Consider the following 21,504-nt stretch of genomic DNA (forward strand, 5'->3'; position numbering starts at 1 on the left):
CACTACAATGCGAGGTAATGACAACTAGCATAAGATAAACTAGTGTTTATGAATATTTATTGTTTAAACTTTTACTCCAACACAAATTCCAATATCATTACTTTGTATAAAACAAAGTTGCATACCGCTGTCTGTCCCTATGTATGCTTAGATCTTTAAAATTACACAACGGATTTTGATGCGTTTTTTTAAATAGATAGATTGATTCAAGAGTAAGGTTTATATAAATAAACCATGCACAATATAGTAGAGAAACACTGGGTTTGTCAACAAGGGTTGTCGTAAATAAACTCATTTTTGCACTTACATTGCAAACCCTACGAGATAGATCAAAATAATGTATTACAGTATAATACACCTTCAAAAGGTCTTCAAAAAATTCCGCGAAGGTATATGTCTATCTCTTAGGGATAACCCACAATAACAGTTTCTTATCCTAAACTCGAAATAATGACTTATTTTCGAAGCGATTTTAAACAAAACAGCATTAATATTTATCCAATTAAGTACTTGAAATACATTGTGCATTTAAAATAGATCAATATGGCCTATAGATGAATTACAGCATGTAATTTAAATTAATATTTTCGAAATTATTAAGGATTTAAAATACAGGGACAGAGCGGTTCATCGGACATCTTTTTTGTCTTGTCATTAGACAATACATGTCAAATGACAAGACAAAAAAGAGGTGAACGTTGTAAAATATTCTGTAGTATATTTAGTATCACCATTGCTCCCGTGCGAAGCCAGGGCGGGTCGCTTGTTTCTATATATAGTACAGTTATGGATAAGTAGTTCGAAAACCGCCTGCTCTTCATTCCGTTGCTTTTATATTAAATAGTCCATGTAAAGTTATTACTAGCGTAAACTAGTATAGATTTTATTTAATATTATCAAAGGTATATTAATAGTTCTTAAAATAGTAGGTAAGTATTTCTCGCTTTATATAAAATTTATAGTTTATTCGGGGTTTACCCTCGGTATTATCGTCAAATATATTTTCAAACGAAGTTAAGATTTCTTTATTCGCTTCGATTTATTAAAACGAAATTTCGAACGCTAAAATGGGTCAAAATGTATCGCATAAGTTTTGTGTTTCCTATTGTTTCAAAAACTTTTATAGTGCATCAAGTTTTCAGGCAATATTCTAAAACCTTTTTGAAATACATGGATGCCGTGACATCTGGTTAATTTAATTTCACAATATTTTCTTTGCCAAAACTTTTATCATAATCAATATTGCGTAATCATTCTAATTTAATGAAGGTATATTAAAAAAACTATCCTAGTTGATTCTCGGGGTCTATGAAATTGTTATAATCGATTGATTATTTAATAAATTATACAAAATCGTTTGACGATTTATTTGATTTATCGTGGTTATACAACTATACTATTATGTTACCATTGGCACGGGAACGTTAAAATAGTCTGTGTTATCAATTCGCAATTAATGACTCACTTGAATAATGAGTATCCAATAATTTATTAGACTATTCTACTATAGAAGAAATAACATATTCAGTCGACTTTTGCCAAGTTTATTATAACTCCACTCCACAAATACTTCATAGGAGTCTTAATAGAGTTGAACGCTTACATTATACTACTATAAATAATATCTTACTAATATAAATAATATCTTACTAAGGTACATCCTTACATACATAATTATGCATTTAGTAAAAAGCGGTTATTTTAATATTAGATCAGACACTCTAATTGTATTATATGTAATATTTAGATTTACATTACATTACATCGGACTGATACCAGTGTAGCTAAATCCTTTTCCAACGAAAAAAAAAAAACAATAATCAATAAATAATAGCCTGTTCCAATTACTGGCAAACTTTTTAGTTTGCCTACCATTGAATTGACTTAAAATATAATTTGACTTGATTCATTCAATTTAAATTGCGTCGACTTAATTGTCATTCAATTTATTCGAATAAATTGTATGACAATTCAAATAAATAAACACTCATATATTGACAAAAAAACCGCTGAGTCTCATTCGACGGTTCTTCTCAGGTCAGGGTATATTGTGGTGGTGTTTAATTTGACATTCAATTGGTAAGTGTACTACTTTTTGTATCGAGTAAAGGAATTTGATTTGATTCATAGTACATAATTTAGCAGAACTTTTAGCAAATCGCATGAAATTGACTTATCTTTTTATGGACTGATGGTAAGTGGTCACGGTCGCCGATGGACATTAGCGCTGTAAGAAATATTAACTATTCCTTACATCACCATTACGCCACCAACCTTGGGAGCTAAAGTGTTATGTCCCTCGTGCCTGCAGTTGCACAGTTTATATTTAATTAGATATAAAAAAAAGGTTTGTTTATCGCTATTCCTTCTTCGATGGGAATAGTCTATACCAACACGAACGCGCGAACGAAATCCTGTATAGTTTCTTTTGAAACAGGGACCTTTGGGAGCAGTTGGTTTATAAAACAACTTGTCCCCATTTGAAATCGTTTACGGTTTTTTAAACTTTTTCAACCGTTGGATAGCGTTCATTTGTTTTAAACAGCTATTCATTACAAGTGACACATAAAGGAAACAAAAGATATACCTATTACTTTAAAGATAGATGTGTTTGTAACAGTTTGTGGTATAGGTATGCGTAACGGTAAATGGGTCAACTGATAATAAGTGGTCATTAATAATATAATAAATACTACTTTAAGAGATATTAACCATTCCTTACAATAAAAATGCGCCGCCAATCTTGAGAGCGATATATGAATATATCATGCCCTTTGTGTCTGTAGTTACACTGGCTTACTCACTCTTCAAAGCGGAACGCAACAATACTAAGCATTACTGTTTGGCGGGACAATATCTGATAAGTAAAAGGTACCTAGACGCACTCGCTCAAAGCCTTACCGCCAAGTAATTCTGTTGTCTTATGTTTTTATGCAACTTATACGAGCTCTAAGACAAGATTGTTAATTTTTCGTCCAAAAGGATGAAAAATATTAAGTTTAAAGTTTAAGAAAATAATAATGCATGGAAGTTCTTTATTTTTAAAGTGTATATGCAAATTAGTGCTTAACTTACAAAGAAGTGACAGTTGTTCACATAAATTGTCGACGTGACAATGCTTTTAAATTATTACATAATTATTAGTTAGGAACTAAACTACTAAACTGATCTATACTTAATATTATAAAGCTGAAGAGTTTGTTTGTTTGTTTGTTTGAACGCGCTAATCTCAGGAATTACTGGTTCGAATTAAAAAAATATTTTTGTGTTGAATAGACCATTTATCGAGGAAGGCTTTAGGCTATATAACATCACGCTGCAATTATTAGGAGCGAAAAAAAATATGGAAAAAGTGAAAAAAGCGGGGAAAATTATTCATCCTTGAGGGCTTCCGTTGCGTGCGCTGCGAAAACGGTTGAATATATCAAAAATATAGGTATGAAAGAATTATTCCTCTTGAAATGATCTAAAAAAATGTCTGCGACAGTATATGTCTATCTTTTAAGATTAACTCACTAGAACCGTTTTTATGGTAATCAAATTTGGTCGAAATCGACGCGCGGTCGGCTCCCTTCTGAGCGTTTGTATGCAGCGTTATTTGTTTTTGCGATATAATATCGTCGTGTATAGTAATACTTTTTAAATACTTTTTCATTTTGTTTTAAGGATAATATTTTGGTTCTAATAATTTCACAATTATTAACACTTATTTTAGTTTGGATGTAGATAAAATTAATTATAATTAGGTGTCATAGTTTTCTTTATAGTATTGTTTGGATTAAGGATAGTATTTTGTTTCTAATAATCCATACTATCCATACTTCCATACTATATAATATTATAAATGCGAAAGTAACTCTGTCTGTCTGTCTCGCTTTTACGCCAAAACTACTGGACCGATTTAAATGAAATTTGGTATACAAATAGTCTATGTGCATGAAAAGGACATAGGCGTTTTAATTGGAAAAAATGCTGTAAAGAGTTGAAAAGGGGGATGAAAGGTTGTAAGTTGTTGAAAGTATTGTCATTTTTAGACTAGAAGCATAAAACTTATATTTTAGACTGTACACTTATAAACTAACATATCATGACACCCACTAAGAAGGGAATTTTGGAAATTCTACCCCTAAAGGGGTGAAATAGGGGTTGAACTTTTGTATGGAAGTCCGTCATTTTTTAAGTTGGAAACATAATACTTTATTTATAGGATACTTATTAAAAACGAGTACATAAATATTTAAGCGTTTCTGCATATTCTACTCCTAAGGGGGTGAAACAAGGGATGAAAGTATGTATGATAGTCCGTAATTTTTTAAGTTAGAAACACGAAACTTTATTTTTTTGATACTGATTAAAAATGACTAGATATGTATTTAAGCGTTTCTAGATAATCTACCACTAAGGCGGTGAAATAAGTGTTGAAATTTTTTATGGGAGTTTTTTTAAGTTTAAAGCATGAAACTTTATATTTGGGATACTAATTAAAAATTAGTAAATACGAATTTAAGCGTGTTTTGATATTCTACCACAAAGGCGGTGTAATAAGGGTTGCAAGTTTTTATGGAAGTCCGTCATTTTTTAAGTTAAAACATGAATGTTTATTTTTGGGATACTGATTAAAATGATTAAATACGTATTAAAGGGATTCTCGATATTCTACCTCTAATGGGTTTAATAGGGGTTGACATTTCTTATATAGATTAGTCTGGAAGTCCGTCAATTTTTTAGTTTGAAGGATTAAATTTTATTTTTGTGTTACTGATTAAAAATGAGTAAATACATATTTAAACGTTTCTTAATATTCTACCTCCGAGGGGCTGAAATAAGGGATGTAAATTTTTTATGAAAGTCCGTCATTTTTTCAATTAAAAATATGAAACTTTATTTTTGGGATACTGGTTAAAAGTGAGTAGATACGTATTTAAGCATTTCTGCATATTCAACCTATAAGGGGTTTAATAAGAGTTGTCTTTTTTTATATAGTTGAGTATGGAAGACCGTCATTTTTGAAGTTAGAAGTAGGAAACTTTATTTTAAGGCTACCGATAAAAAATTAGTTGATTCGCATTTAAGCGCTTTTGGATATTTTACGCCTAAAGGGAGAAATAGAGGTTGACATTTCGTATAAAGGATAGCCTGGAAGTCCGTCATTTTGAAGTTAGATGCATGATATTTTATTTTTGGGCTACTGATTAAAAATGAGTAGATACGTATTTAAGCGTTTCTGAATATTTTACGCTTAAGAGGAGAAATAGAGGTTGATATTTCTTATACAGGTTAGTCTGGAAGTCCGTCATTTTTGAAGTTAGCAGCATGAAACTTTATTTTTGGGCTACTGATTAAAAATGAATAGATACGTATTTAAGCGTTTCTGAATATTTTACGCTTAAGAGGAGAAATAGAGGTTGATATTTCGTATACAGGTTAGTCTGGAAGTCCGTCATTTTTGAAGTTAGCAGCATGAAACTTTATATTTGGGCTACTGATTAAAAATGAGTAGATACGTATTTAAGCGTTTCTGAATATTATACCCTGAGGGCCAAAATACACACCAATGTGGTATATAAAGAGGTCTTACATTAACGTAATTTTGAAGTTAATTTGTAAATATATTTATATTCTACGCGGGCAAAGCCGCGGGTAACAGCTAGTACAAGGATAAAAAGGGTTCACCAGTCACAGTATGTTCCTCAAAGTTTCTAATACATGCGTAAATTCTAATATTTTTATTTACGGATTACAGTGTTTTTAAATACGGATTGTGAGCCGCGTTGAAACAAAACATGAAATAGAAGTCGTTGAGTTTTATAACGTAATGCTACATCTACATTAAAACAAAAACTATCTTAAAGTTATGTAACTTAACTTCTTAACTATTCGTTTTAAACATAAAATAATTCCAAGAGTTTCCTATTATATAAAAAAAAAGACAAACAGATCTTCAATCAACAAACAAAAACGCCGAGAGCGTTAGAATTTTATTAAGAACATACCCTATATATATTCTGTATTTTACTGTACATTTGAGTATCACTTCAATATGATAAGACGTAAATCATTTGACGTGAGGAATGAAAGAGATATTGCCTATTGAGCGCGCATTCAAACGAGAGAGCTCTCAAAGTGAGTATACAGGAAAATACTTTTAATATGGATATAATTCAATAACTCGTACGGGTACATTATACACGCAGAAAATGTGTTACAAATGCAAAATCTCATACGTAGATGGGGAAGGAAATATGTATCTACGTTGAAAAATATTTTAAATTCAGTAGCAAGTCATAGGTTGTACTACAGAGTTCTATTATTAAATAACTAGGTCTGGATTTATCAATAGCATCCCTTAGAAGTGAAATATGTCTTGTTAAGAGCATTGTCGTAAAATTAATTATTTTCAACAATGACTTAGTGTCGCTTTGAGAGGTGAAATGTTAAGGGTTCTGAACTTATTAACTTATGAAGACGGATTAATACAGGGCTTAATATTGTAATGGAGAACGAATCTGTTTTGTAAGATACAACGACTCTAATAATAAAATAAAATACATAAAACACTCTCATGCCAGTTTAAGCCATTTATCTAAAAATGGCTTAAGCTGGCGTGACGTGGCGTGTCAATCAAAATATACTCTATTCAAGTAGGCTTTTACAAGCACTTTTTAATCGTTATTTAACAAACTATATTAAGTGAAGCTACCACCGGTTTGAAATGCAGATTTTACCGAGAAGAACCGACAAGAAACTAAGTAGTTACTCTTTTTCAATATTTCACAAAAATACAAAGTCATATTAGTTGAATACAATTATATTTGTATGTAATATAGGATGTATATATTCCTGGAAGTCAACAAATATTAGCTCCACGCTTTTTTATCATCTATATAATCTTGTATTGAATAATATGACTTCTTTACCGATGTATTTTTTACAAATTATTTGAATTTATGAAACGGCAAAGTTAAAAATGTCCGTGTTAAATATGCCCGTGTGCAAGGCCATCCAGTTATTATAACCTAAAAAGTACTCCGTGGTTTTGTCACGGCGCCAATAGCTATAGGCAGTCTTAAACGTCAGGTGGCTTTTTTGCCAATCCACCTACCCATTAGAAATAAAAAAAACAAAGAAACATATCAGATGAAATCAAAATAGTCATGCGTTCGTTTCTAAAATTAATAATGAACAAAGTCCCTTATTTATTAAGAGGCTTAGGATGAAAGCAAAAGATGGCGTCTTTAGATGGCGGAGATAGAACAAGAATTCTTTACAGATTTAACGCACTTAGATTATTTGCGATTTTGCATAAGTAGGTATGGTATTACTCAAATTATGGAGCGACACTTAGGACGCAATTTTTGGTATACGTTTTTCATCTATTAAAGGTGAAACTTTGAATTTCAGAGTATCATTAAGAATGTATAAATAACACACGGGTGAGCACATTTTGTGAACTTAACTTAACTTAAAAATATATTTTTTAAATAGTGTTTTTGTTGAGTGTAAAATTTTTAAAGCGATTATTATAAATGTTGTTTAGAGGCTATTAGGTTACACATTGATTTATCTATTTCCGCTTGTATTTATTTAAAATTCGAAAGAAGACAAAGCATTGATTAACCAATCACAAGCTTAACGACATTTAGTTTTTATTCGTTGGTTTTTAAAACAATATTATTGAATTAAAATTAATCGCCAGTTCGTTTCGATTATGTCCTGCTAACTATAATTTGTTTGTGACTAGTTAATACTAAATAAATACTAAAAACACGAGCCAAAACATGAAATCTAACTTAAGCAACAATTTTTTTTTTTTTTTCAAAATTAAATGTACCCATACAGTACCTATTTCCATAGTTCTACAATAGTTCTTTTCTATTGTATATATTTCATTATGTTTTATTAAAAATAATTTATCAATATACATGAAAAATCACAGCTATCAAAATTACAATAAATAACTAAGTGAGTTTTCTCCTATTACATTTTCTGACAAAGCCCTTTTCAAATTTTGTTTTGTTTTTATATTCTAAGCACTAGTACGATAATATAAGACATGCAATTAAATTTGGCTTTGTAACGTTCAACCTTCGCCCACTTCATTTTACCAGATCCAGTTTTATATAACAAGGACAAATTTGAATCACTAAAATAAAGCTTAGACATTATTCGAGGCTTAATAAAGTTAACAGCGTAACATTTGATTCAAACATTGTGACATAAAGAGAATAAAATAATTTAAATTTTATTATTTTACGCCCAGGTTTTTTTTATTTTTTAACCACCGTTACAGCACGCACGTAGGATACTGCGCGATTTTTTCCGACGTAGCCGCACAATATGAATTACAAACCTAATTAAGCAGATGAAAACAATAGTACAGAACCGATTTGACCCCGAAATCATCTTTTAAAATCCACGTGTGGATTGGACTAAAGTTCGTTTATCTTCATACATATTGTTTTCCTTCCATGAAAACGTACTGAAATAATACCGATGATACTGAAATATCGAGCTAAGCCGATATAAAAATCGAACGTGCTTTAATTAATTAGTCGCAGCTAATATAATGACAACATGGTTTTATTAGTGAATTCAAATAGATATAACAAACTAATAGACCTCCCGACATGCAAGCTGATGACCTAAATATTAGGCAAACCGTGTACGTATCAAGTATGTAATTAAATTCAACTCGCTTATTTGCGTCGATGCTATCATTTAATTGTTAACCGTATTAGCTCGTAATCCGAATAGCAATTACATTAATTTTCAAAATTATATTTCACGCTATTTCACGCGCTTCAAAGCAAAAAAATCTTACAAATCGGGTTTTTATTTGCTAAGATTAGCATGTACCATCAAACAAATTTTCCCTTTTAAAATATTAAGTACGAATTAATCAAGTTTTTATAATACTGTTAGACGAGACGTGTTTTATGGATCAAGTCTTCTTGACATTATTGTTTCCAGTTACGTAAATTTTATTAAAAACTCTATTAACAAACTCTCTTAAAGTAATCTTCTTAGTAGGACCAGGTATATCCATCCCCATAATAACAAAACTTAGTATTGTTGTGTTCCGGTTTGAAAGGTACAGTCAGCTAGTGTAAGTGACTAAGACACGTCACTTCTAGTTCCCATGGTTGGTGGCGGCGTATTAGAGATATAAGCGATGGTCAATATTTCTTACAGTGCTAACGAGCGGTGGTAGCTGTTTAAAAAACTAATTACGAAATAATATATATATAGCGAATAATTAAGAATCTAATTAAAAATTAGTACCGTCTGAGCGAACGTCGCTGAGCCAGTGATCCGATATTACGCTGTACTGATTAATTCCGTACAAAAATCGTTTAAATATCACTCAAGTTTTCAATAAACACAAATAAAGAAACACGAAGAGGAGTTCTATAAATGTTAAGCAAACAATAAGAATTTTCTCTTTACGCAAAATGGTTTATTCATAATTTTTTTTATATTACAATTTACATCAATTTTATATTTTGCATTTCTATGTTCTTTGAATTTGAATTATAAATTATTATGATAAATACTGTATTTAATGTCGATAAAACATTTCTTACTAAGCTGCACTCACTTCGCGCTATTTTTTCCCGACCAAAGCGAAGCCAAAAGGATAATTTTAGCAGTCTTTCTCTGTATTGTAGTGTTCATCTATTCCTGTATGGGTATTTTCAATATTGGCTCATAAAATCACTTTAGAATCGGCATGTTACAGTATGAATTAAGTGTAAAGCTGCCACCGGTTCGGAAAGTAGATTCTACCGAGAACAATCAGCAAGAAACTCAATAGTTACTCTTTTCCAACATTTTATTTACAGAGTTTATGTCAAAGTATAGAATAAGCTAGATTTGTCTCTTTCGTCGAGGAATTCAGCTTTGCCGAAATCCGACATTATTGTTAAATTCAACGTGGCGAATGCGATTCAGTAAAAATGTTTATTTTTACAAATGTTAATAAATGCGATTTCCAATAAATTATTAAACGTATTTAACAGTACATTATAATATTTGTTTTTATATATTTTTTTATTTATTTATTTCATCCTTATTCCGTGCTGTGTCGACGCATTATACATACTACATTATTTTACTAGTAGATGTTGTAACCTTAACGTTTATTTTTATTATTTTTTCTTCAATCTAAGAAAATTGATTATTTCAAAACTTTTGTCTGGAACACCTGTTTTGTCCTGAATGAGGAATTTTATTATTTCTTAAGATAATGCCAAAAATTAGGTAATATGTAACTGTTCTGATTTTTTCGTGACCTTGAATATAAAATAAAACAGTTTATCCCTTTAATAACTTTTTGCCATAATATACTTGTGAATACGTAATTTAATAAAATGCATGTATTTTGATACTGCACCTGTTTAGTTATGACAATGACGAACAATATGTAGGCGTTAAGGAGTAACCCAATGGCGGAGATGACGGTGACGGCCACACTCAAAGCGAGCGTCACCGCTTCCTCGCCTCGAGCTTCCGTCCCGTTCATCTCCATCACAGCCGACTATCTCTGTCTTTGTCTAACTTCCTAGCTACTCCATGTCGTGTGGTAATGGTCTATTATATTTGATCCCATCACCTCACAGCTGCTGCCGCGTTCCATCGCATTTCGAATCCTCGCTATCTGCAAAGAGTAAAAGTTATTCATGTAATTTTAATTTGAACAAAACAAAGTAAAACAAAAAACTGAGTGGAAATACAAAATTGCAATCCGATATTTCAGGCAAAAGACAAATTGTAGATGTGTGTGTGTTACAATAAAGCATATTCAAAAGAAGAATAAGTTATACATTCTAACTATTCTTCTTTTTTTATAGGAACACTTAATTTCTTAGTAAATGTCTTTTATTTATTTAATTATAAAATTTAGTACAAAAATTTTATCGTTGTTAATTTGCATGAAAATATATTAATATCTAAATTAAAGGGCAGATTTTTGATAAATATTAGGTATTTGTCTATTTAAACAAAATAAATCTTCGACGAAATAATTATTTTAATTAAAATAATTATAAATAAGTGCCGAGATGGCCCAGTCGTTAGAACGCGTGCATCTTAACCGATGATTTCGGGTTCAAACCCAGGCAGGCACCACTGAATATTCATGTGCTTAATTTGTGTTTATAATTCATCTCGTGTTCGGCGGTGAAGGAAAACATCGTGAGGAAGCCTGCATGTGTCTGATTTCAACGAAATTCTGTCACATATGTATTCCACCAATCCGCATTGGAGCAGCGTGGTGGAATATGCTCCAGACCTTCTCTTCAAAGGTAGAGGAGGCCTTTAGCCCAGCAGTGGGAAAATTTACAGGCTGCTAATGCTAATGTAATGCTAAAATTTTGAATAAATGATACACGAAATATAAAATCTTTTAATTAATATGAATAATATAAAAGAGAAGAAAAAATAAATCTACAAAATCGGCAGTTGTTTGCTCATGAAAATAATAACACAATATATATATATATATTAAAAGTACCGATATGAATGTTTTTTTGACATGTCAAAGGCCTTTGAATTTGTTTAACAAAAAATATGATATTAGAGAATCTGCTCTTAAATGGGTATGTAGCTGTTTAAATTATCACAATGCATAATTGTATTAAAATTACACAACAAATTTAAAATAACTACTAATAAATCTCCAAATTTACATAATAATTCTAAGGTCCCTCTAGGTAGCGTTTTAGAGCCACTCTTATTTATCTTATATATTAATGATCATACCTAATATCATTTATCATGTGTTTTGTTTGACGATAAAATTAGTTGTACCTGACTATTGAACTAAAATCGCCTCTCATGTCATCGCGAATAAAGTGTCAGTTCTGTGTTGGCTGGAATTCAATATCGGTGCCAACATATCAAAAACTCGAGTTAAGAAATTAGTTTTACTGTGCTGTTGATAAAAATGCTGCTCTCTGAGTGAATTAAATTACAAGAGTATTTATGAATAATTCTATTTATCTTATTTAAATATATTTCATCATTACTTAAATTATATTTTGTCTGTGATAATTTGTGGGAACGAGTTCTTAGCTTGTAGTTTAATTGTTATATAATAATATACTTATAGTTTAATTATACATAATCAATTAAAAATATATAATTGAACTAAACAGTTCGGTCTTTGCATTTCTGTATAAATATATTTTATTACACTTTAATTTATGATTAGAGTTTAGGAACTTTATCCATGCAATTAAAACTGCATAAAAACTGATGAATGGAGTAAATAGCTCAATAGGGTTCAGGTATGTGAGCCGCTTAGCGTTATCAACGATACAGTTCCGATCCTCAGTAGCCCCTTGATCTATTGCGGTACCCACTCCCGATACAAACAAAGAGGGAAATTCGTAATTGTTTGAAAAATAAATGCATTGCTTATTATTTTGTTTTATTTAAAAAAACCCTTCATCAATTTACTCATCGAACAAAATTAAACATGACATACACATCTTTGATTTTTTAAACATGAAAAAGTACGAATTTTATTCGACGTTATTATGTTCACGATGATGATGTGGTTCAGAAAAGGTTCAGACGCAGGACCAACAGCTATACGTGCTTTCCGAGGCACGGGAGTGAACATACTTCCAACTTCTAAACTCCGGGCTGTTGAGAATATTTCAACAGAAAAACTCAATAACATTTTATCGGCACGACATGGAATTTGAACCCATAACCCATGATCTGCGACCCTATATCTAGCCACTAGACCAACGAGGCAGTCAGATATTACATGCATACAATAATGGCTGAGATACGATTAAATAGGAACTTGGCAGCATGCTAGAGTAGTTTAAACTTATGTTAAACTAGGCCACAAACTATAATAATTCGTATTATAATACCCCCCCAAACTTAATTAATAATGTGACCGACTTCCCGACTTCCACTCGAATGAGTTATTAGCCAAGTATAGAGAAGCTAATAAAGACGGGAATATATTTGAACTGATTTTAAATATGTATGTTACATTTAGAACTGTGATATTTCGATTGAATAATCCAGATGGTTCTAGTGGCTGGCTTGTATGGCAGATACCGCAATCGTGGCTGAAACCTCTTTTCAGACTAATTAAAAATTATAAGGTTTTTCTTCCGAAAAATTGTTTTTCAATTGCATTGTTTATACTCCCTTGAAAGTTCCTTGGGTCCTTGGTCCAGTGTCTGAACTGTTTCGATCGAATTGTGGTAGTGACGAAATAATAAAGAAAAAACGCACTGATGATTGCACACACCTATTAATGTTTGTGCACTATTAATGTTTTGCACAGTTGGTGAAATCAGTCAAGAGGATATCAATATAAGAGTAACCACTTATTATGATTGGCATCGTAAAAAGTCTGTCAAAATCCGCGTTAAGTAAATCTCTCTGAGATTGGCGCATTTTAAAAATGCTTTTATGACTTTTAATGTAAGTGCTTGACCTATATGTTTGACCTAAATATAACGGAATTAACTTTTCCACTTTTTTCTACTGTTATTCAAAATAATTTGAAAATATTCACACATTTAAGAAGCCGTTTACAGTGCAACAAATTCATGCGTTTTATCCTTAATTAATTTAAAAATAAAATATCGTTTAAAATAACAAAAATGCGTTCTTGACAAATGTTGTAGACATAATTGATCAGTTTTAATGTATTTCAACATATAAATTAAGTACTTTAATGTTTGTAGTCAATTTGATAGAACATCTATGTAGAAATTTAAATGTATTGCTAACGAGTATTTAAAGCAGCAGGCATTTCTTAAGGAGTTTTGTGTTAGGTTATGTATTTGCCATATTTATTAGAAAACTATTGAATGGTTTTATTTATTTGTATTTATATGAAAAAATATTGATATTATTTAGAAAAAAAAACAAACCACTAATTACAGTAGTTAAATATATAAATAAAAAAGTTTTTATATATTTGTTGTTACAAACGTACCGGTACCTACTTTATCAATTAATAAAATTAATGATAACTCGGTTTCAAACATAAGAAGTAATAGATGCAAGTACGTGATGTTATCAATATTATTTATGGTCGCTAACGCTATATCCATAAAGTATATTGTCGTTCGTCTAACGCCACCCTGGGGATAAATGTATACAGAGTTAATCAAGATTCTAGTTGATTCTGACGTAGTTTCTATTCAATCTCGTTGTATTGAAAATATAGTGCATTCAGGTAAGCTATTACGAGCACTTTTGAATCGTCTTTTAAGATTAAATTTTAATTTAAGCTATCAACGGTTCGGAATGATGATCCCACCGAGATATTCGGAAAAACTAAGATATTATACTTTTCCACAAATGGTATTACATATGTAATTGAATAAAATGCTACGTTAAATAATTATATAGTCTTTTACAGAACTGTGTTTAAAGTAAAGCGACCGTTGGTTCAGAATTTAGAGTCTACTGAGAAGAACTGACAAGAAGCTCAGTAGTTAATTTTTTCCAATATTTGAAATATACAATTATGGTAGTTAAAAACAATCATATTATTATTATTCTACAATATTACCTGCCTGAAAGTCAAAAAGTATTAGTTCCACGCTTTTTCATCATCCCCTATATAATCTTGGGTTAAATAATATACCTTATTTCTTTATGTTTTATTGCTTGAAAGTGAGTTTCGTGCTACCCCGTCTAGGTTGGTACCATCCACACATCAGATACTCTACCGCCAAACAGCAGTAGTCAGTATTATTGTGTTCCGGTTTGAAGGATAAGTGAGCCAGTGTAACTACAGGCACAAGGAATATATAATCTTAAGTCCCATGGTTGGAAGAATTGGCAATGTAAGTAATGGTTAATATTTCTTACAGCGCCATTGCCTATGAGCGGTGGTACCCACTTACCATCAGGTGGTCCGCCTTCATATATTATAAAAAAACAACGATTTGAATTTATAAATGGGCAAAGTTAAAAATATCTGCGGAATTTTATTATATAATAGAAACGAATACCTTGCTCCAAGAAGGATTTATTGACTTTGCGGAGTCGGAAGCTTGGCGTTATAAGTTTATCCTTACTGCTCGTGTTCATACAAAGATTAACAAGGTTTCTATCAACGTGATCAATGTTAGTGTGAATGTAAATAATATTGTTGTAAATATATTGTGTCCGACAGAATCAGACTCAGGATTTGTATCCTAGCTAAAATATAAGTGGCAATTGATCACACAGTAAACACACCCATACACTCGAACTCACACAGATATCCAATTTTACTACACTGCTAAATATGAAGATAAAACTAAAACATTTGACTTCTTAACTTTAAATCATGCACCCAATTACTACGCCTTAACTCTAAAAACTTGGCGGGAATTTCGGAGTAAAATGTAACTTAGTATTTGAAACTTCCTACAAGGTTTATACGGATTCTTGTTATTTGGAGAATAACATAAGTAGAATACAGTGATTTACGTTCTGCTTTCATAAGTTCTTTATTAAGTTCGCTGCTTTAGCGAACTAAAGCTCGTCAGTAGCTATCGAAATAAATAAAGGGAAAATCAGTTGTATTCAGCGGTAAGAACTATTTTTTCATTTGTCTACATAGACAAAAGACGAAATATACATATGTATATATGCTGAATTTAGCTGGAACCTGTCAATTTATTTCAGTATGATTTAAGATCAAATATCCGATATACGTTTTTCCCAGTAGTTTGCTATATGGGTGTACTTGTAGCGTTTAAATATACTCTAATTTTTTTTTCATATAGGAGATGCACAAATTGGTAAATGGACCACCTGATGATACGCGCACACCACCGACCATTTATATTGAGACTATATGAAATTTTAACCATTATTTACGTAATTATTAACGACACCAATCTTGAGAACTATGATATTATATCCCTTGTGGCCGTAGTTACAATTGCTCACTCACCTTTCAAACTCGATCACAACAATACAACAACCCATTGCTCCTTGGTGATAGAATATATAATTACCGTAGTCAAACACAAAGTCCTACCACAGGTGGAGTTCTTTAGTCGGCGCTTACGACGTTTATTTATTTATGCAGTTGCTCTGAAGAAACTTTACTTTAACGATGTTTATTAGGAAGGAAAGGGCGAATATTAGTATTGTAAAATAGACGATGAGATTTTTTTAAATAATAACTTGGCTTTACTTTTACATGTATTTGTTCTATGACATAGACGACATGGATACACCCATGATCAGACTAAACACAAACGCTTATGATAGAGGTATTTTAAATGGAGCTCTTAGCAAATATTTACGACTATCAATTAGTTTTAAATCGTTCAACGTAAATAGATACGTAGCGGGAAAATATCCGATGAATGACAGTTTAAAAAGCCATTTAATATTATAGATTCAAAAGCTTGTTATCCAGGAACCAATTGAACGTAAACAATCACAGCTGTTTGTGTCTGAGCCGAGGTGAGACGATGTGAAGTTCAAGGACCACGAGCCACATTTAGACCGACGTTTTATAAAATATTCAAACTATAACCATTTTGTATGTTTCAAAGAATTACTCCTGAAAAGCTATTTCAACATTGTTTTATCATATAATGAATAATAAAAAAGGTTGTGTTCGCCTGTTCGTGAATAATAAAACTTTGTTTTTCTAATGAACGTACTAACATAGATATAAATTGGGTTCATTGTTCTCATACTCAATTGCTTTATCTTGAATATGTTAGTTTTAATTAAAATTAATTAATTTAATATTAGCCGGTATGACCCTGAATTATCATGTGTTTGAATTTATAATTTATTTCGTGTTTGGCGGCAATGAAAAATTAACTTGAAAATTGTTCAAATGTCGAATGTCTTTGTATAATACTTGGTGGTAGAGTATTGTGTAGTCCGTCGGGAATGGTACCACCCTCTCATCAGATCTTGTACCGCCAAACAGCAGTACTCAGTAATGTTGTGCTTCCGTTTGAAGGGTAAGAGAGCCAGTGTAACTACAGGCACAAGGGTCATAACATCTTAGTTCTCAAGGCTGGTTGCGCATTGGCGATGTAAGGAATTGTTAATATATCTTACAGCGCCATTTTCTATTGGCTGTGGGGACCATTTACCATCAAAAAAAAATCTTTACCTATTGCTACAAATTCGCAGTTAAACAGCATTTCCTAAGGGAGTACGTTGCCTAACTATGGGATATATCATTTTTTTTTAATATCATTTTATCACACTCTATTGAATGTTCCTAAAATATCTATTTACTTAAGTACATAATAAATAACAGAAAGTCATTGTTATATCACTTTCATTTGTAATTAAATTTGATGTTTTATTAGATATATTCCCGGATGGAATGATCTTTTATAATAAGCGAGCGTATATTAGGAACACGCTTGGCTTGTAATAAAATTAGGCAAAATATAATAAGTTAATATTACTTATGATATTTGTTGGATATATTACATTATAAAATATATTATATATGTTATAAAGAATAATTTGGAAAATGTAAGAATTTCAATGTAATAAAATAATTTCATATCCGACGTCTACGAGGACGAACGAGGTCGGAACTCGGAAGTGCATCAGATTGCATATTATGTACCTATTCGTAAGTAATATTAAATCTAAACGCAATGTGTATGCTATAATAACAAACAAATATTTCCAATTCATATTTCCAAAATTATGTGGCATTGGCAGAATATTTTGTGCCTTTGTTAGGCGCAGATAAAAAAAATTAACATTGACATTTAAATTTTAGTCATTTGTTTTACGTGTATTTATTTATCTTTTATAGTAGTTTGCTTGGTATTAACTTTTATTTTCCAGCTGTGGTCTCTTATAGTAATTGTAGTAGCTGCTATTTTAATTATACATATATTAATAAATGTTACGATTTTACAATCATTTTTTTTATTTGGCGTTTGGTATGTAAGTCAATTGTTGCAACTAAATTTGAAACCAGTTCATACCAATTCCTGAGACTGTAACGCTCACAGTCATAAATTTTATTCTGATTTTTTTTTTTTAATACCAACTTATTTAATTCTTTAATTTACTTTCCTTCGCCACAGACTGCGTCCGTTAGTCCGCGTCTGTCCGTACTGCTTTCGTGTTTACTTTTATATTATACCTATCTTTAGGGATCTTTAGGGTGGCATTATTATTAATAACTAGCTGTGCCCGCGACTTCGTGCACGTTTGAATTTGACAAAGTTATTATTGTAACCTAAGTTACTCCTTATTAGATCATCTTTCTCCCAGTGAAAGTCCCGTCAAAATCACGTCAGCCGTTCCAGAGGTAAGCCGGGAAAAACAGAAAGACAAACAAAAATTAAAAAAAAATGTTATTTTGTTATATGTACCATGTATACATACATATGCATTTAGTAAAAAGCCGTTATTTTAATATTACAAACAGACACTCCAATTTTATTATATGTATATATTTAATCAATTATATTAAATATAATAGCCTGACATAAAAACATTTTCATATATATTCAAAGATGATTTGTATTCAAAAGACGGTTTATAAGGTAAAGGTTTAACGTTGTATATATAAATATATTTACAAGGGAATATCTCGTCAGTAAACTTTAATTGTACGTACTTGTGTGAAGTTGGCGCGGGTCGCTTCACACAACAACACTTTTGCACTTTAGGTCACTTTCCATGACGTCTGTCTAAAAACATTTAAACGTGAATAAGTTAAAGAGGTCATATAGTTACAAAGTATACAAAGGCCCCTTATCTCGTGACCCTTACCTACCTAACGTGACAGTACCATCTTCAAATTGTAAAATTAAATTAAAAAAAAAAAAAACTGAATAAATTAAATGAAACCTATGAAACACAATGTCGGCCTTTCGGATATTGACCATACTTTTCCATTTTTTTTTTAAATTTATGTGTTAATTTTGACTTAGGCATGAATGTTTCATAACTCTGAAATAATTCATACATTTATATATAAATGGATTATTGTATATCTGTTTGGGATGAATATGCTTCGGCACCCTGACTGAACTTAACTGATTACCATAAAAGTTGGCTCGTTGATGTATTTTTCGTGTTAATGGTTTTTATAATATCAACTGTATTGTAATTTACCAATAAATGGCCATACAATTTTAATACCCTTCAAAGGCTCACCTTGACACAGATTAAAAATAAATTGAAAGACTCGTTGCAATTTTCAACGTTTAGCTTTCCTAAGTGTGCTAGTGTGATATAAAAGGCAATGTCATAATTGATTGTTTTATTATTAATTTTCAATACAGATTTTGTAGTGTATGTACTACTAATTACCCGTCATGAATTCGCACGTGTAAATTCATACAAATACACCTGTCGATTTTCAGCTCTCCAGATTTAGTAGTTTTGCCGTATATATAAAATTATACACTGATAGAGTTAGTCACATTTTATAAGTATAAGATAACACTCCGTTTTATTGGTTCCATGGCGTTTTCATTTTCAACCTAAGAACCGATTTATTGATTAAAAATAAAAAATACGTTTAACCGGGAATAGATTGATATTTTTATTTTTAGTAGAACAAAACTTTTTTTTTTTTGCTTGAAATACGTGTGGTATGTGGGGCTGGCCGACGCTAGAATACCCACTAAAAAAACAGCGGTACCCACTCCGTCTTTACGGAGGGGGGAGGTTCATCACGGGATCGCTTACGCATGCTATCGTGAGTCCCCGACGGTCGACCCACCATGGGCCATAGTAGAACAACCAACAGCAGATACAATATCACATGAAAAAACAAAATTACATTTCGAAATTATCTTGGAAAATGTTCTACGATTTACAGGTAGCCTCACCATGCACTATCACATTACACAATATGTACACTCCAAAATAAGAAACAATTATTATTAACACTACAACGATTTAATTGTTAATTCGTAGTTCAAATTGTATTGGCGAGTCATTGTCCAGTTATGATCACCAATTAAATGTTATTTTCATTACAATAGTTACGAGGTCTTGCCGCGGTGGACATTAATTGACAATAATAGTAATTAAGGATATTCTGGCAATTCACTCTCAACCTCAAATTGTTGATTGAGCAATAGGTAATTAGGACGCGGTTTATCCCTATGGGAGTCACTAAAATAATGCCTGCTAAATATTTTTGTAGTTTTTAGACGTTCCACCAGAATGTCATCTAGTGAAACTTATTTAAAAAGAACTGACATAAGACGTATCATAAAAGAATCGTATTGATACAATTAACAATGAAACCTTAGCTTAAATGAAAATAGATAGTGGAAAATACCTACTGCTTTATCGATGTTTGGCAATAGGTCGAGGAGGTTGACTTAAGTCAAACATTTAATCTCGTTTTAATTTTTTCATAAGCATCTTTTAATATTTCGAATGAGTCAATCCAAGCTTTGACTAAAAGTCAACTTATAAATTAGTACAATTAAAAAATAATAATAAAAGGAGGGGAAGAGACATACGCCATCCCATCTATTATAAAGTTATATTTATTGATATTCTATAATAAGAATATTTTATAAATAAAATATATCATTTAAAATATCTCGGAACTGAAGATGATAAAGTGTATTCGGAGATACCGACGAATGTTAAGAAAACCATACTAATATTATAAATGCGAAAGTAACTCGGTCTGTCTGTATAACTATAACACTTTCACGACTAATCCACTGAACCGAATTTGATAAAATTTGATATGAAGCATGCTTAAGCCCCCAAGGGATTACATAGGCTTTTTTTTCATACATCCAGCGGATTGGTGAATTCAATTCGATTCTAAGTCTTTCATTCGTCAAATTAAATACTTTCATCGAACAAAACACTTATGTCAATCCAAAACTAATATTGTAAGTATGTTTGTTTCATTTCATGTCTTAACAACTCTCAGGGGACAGAAAAGGACATACCTTTAAATACCTTCCCCCATACACATGGGAAACAACATTTGAATACTAGTTTTATATATTTTGGATACAAACGAATTCATGCGGATTTCGTCAATCTGAAGCTTGCAGTTATAAATATGGGCCGGACAATTTTAATTCTACATACGAGCATAGCTAGCTAGTACGACTACTGACAAGTCTTCCCACGCCGGCAATTTTCCGGCAAAATTTCGTTATCGAACGTTCAAGTAGAGAACCACTTTTGAATAATTATTTAAAAGATAATGTTAAATGTATATTACAACAGCATAAAAAAAAAAACATTCTAATGAGAATAACCGGCAAATAAGTATTCACTGTTTTCCAACAATTAAATTTCGTAGCTGTGTTATTACAGAACTTAATTGTCTTGTTCCAGGAAGGACTTGTCATTGCGGAGACTTATAATGCAAGTTTATCTTTACTTCTCGTGTTTATATAATTGTTTTTCACAGATTCCATGCAAATGTTCAATACTATTGTGAACATACATCTTGTAAGTATATTATAACAACTGTTAGTATTCTTACGTCGTTAAGAACATCCCGAAGGGAGTCTTGAGCTCCAA

At 31.3% G+C, this 21,504-nt stretch overlaps 1 protein-coding gene across 1 annotated transcript in view; it reads right to left on the minus strand.

Moving 5' to 3' along the window:
- LOC125068486 overlaps positions 1-21,504 on the minus strand; it is a 108,584-nt gene that overhangs the window by 17,857 nt on the left and 69,223 nt on the right. The window contains exon 2 of the mRNA XM_047677627.1: positions 10,394-10,657. Coding sequence (XP_047533583.1) covers positions 10,394-10,528 — 135 coding nt within the window. The 5' untranslated portion in view covers positions 10,529-10,657. The remainder of the gene's footprint in view (positions 1-10,393; positions 10,658-21,504) is intronic.

Source organism: Vanessa atalanta, chromosome 13, assembly GCF_905147765.1.
Source record: "Vanessa atalanta chromosome 13, ilVanAtal1.2, whole genome shotgun sequence".
Taxonomy (NCBI): domain Eukaryota; kingdom Metazoa; phylum Arthropoda; class Insecta; order Lepidoptera; family Nymphalidae; genus Vanessa; species Vanessa atalanta.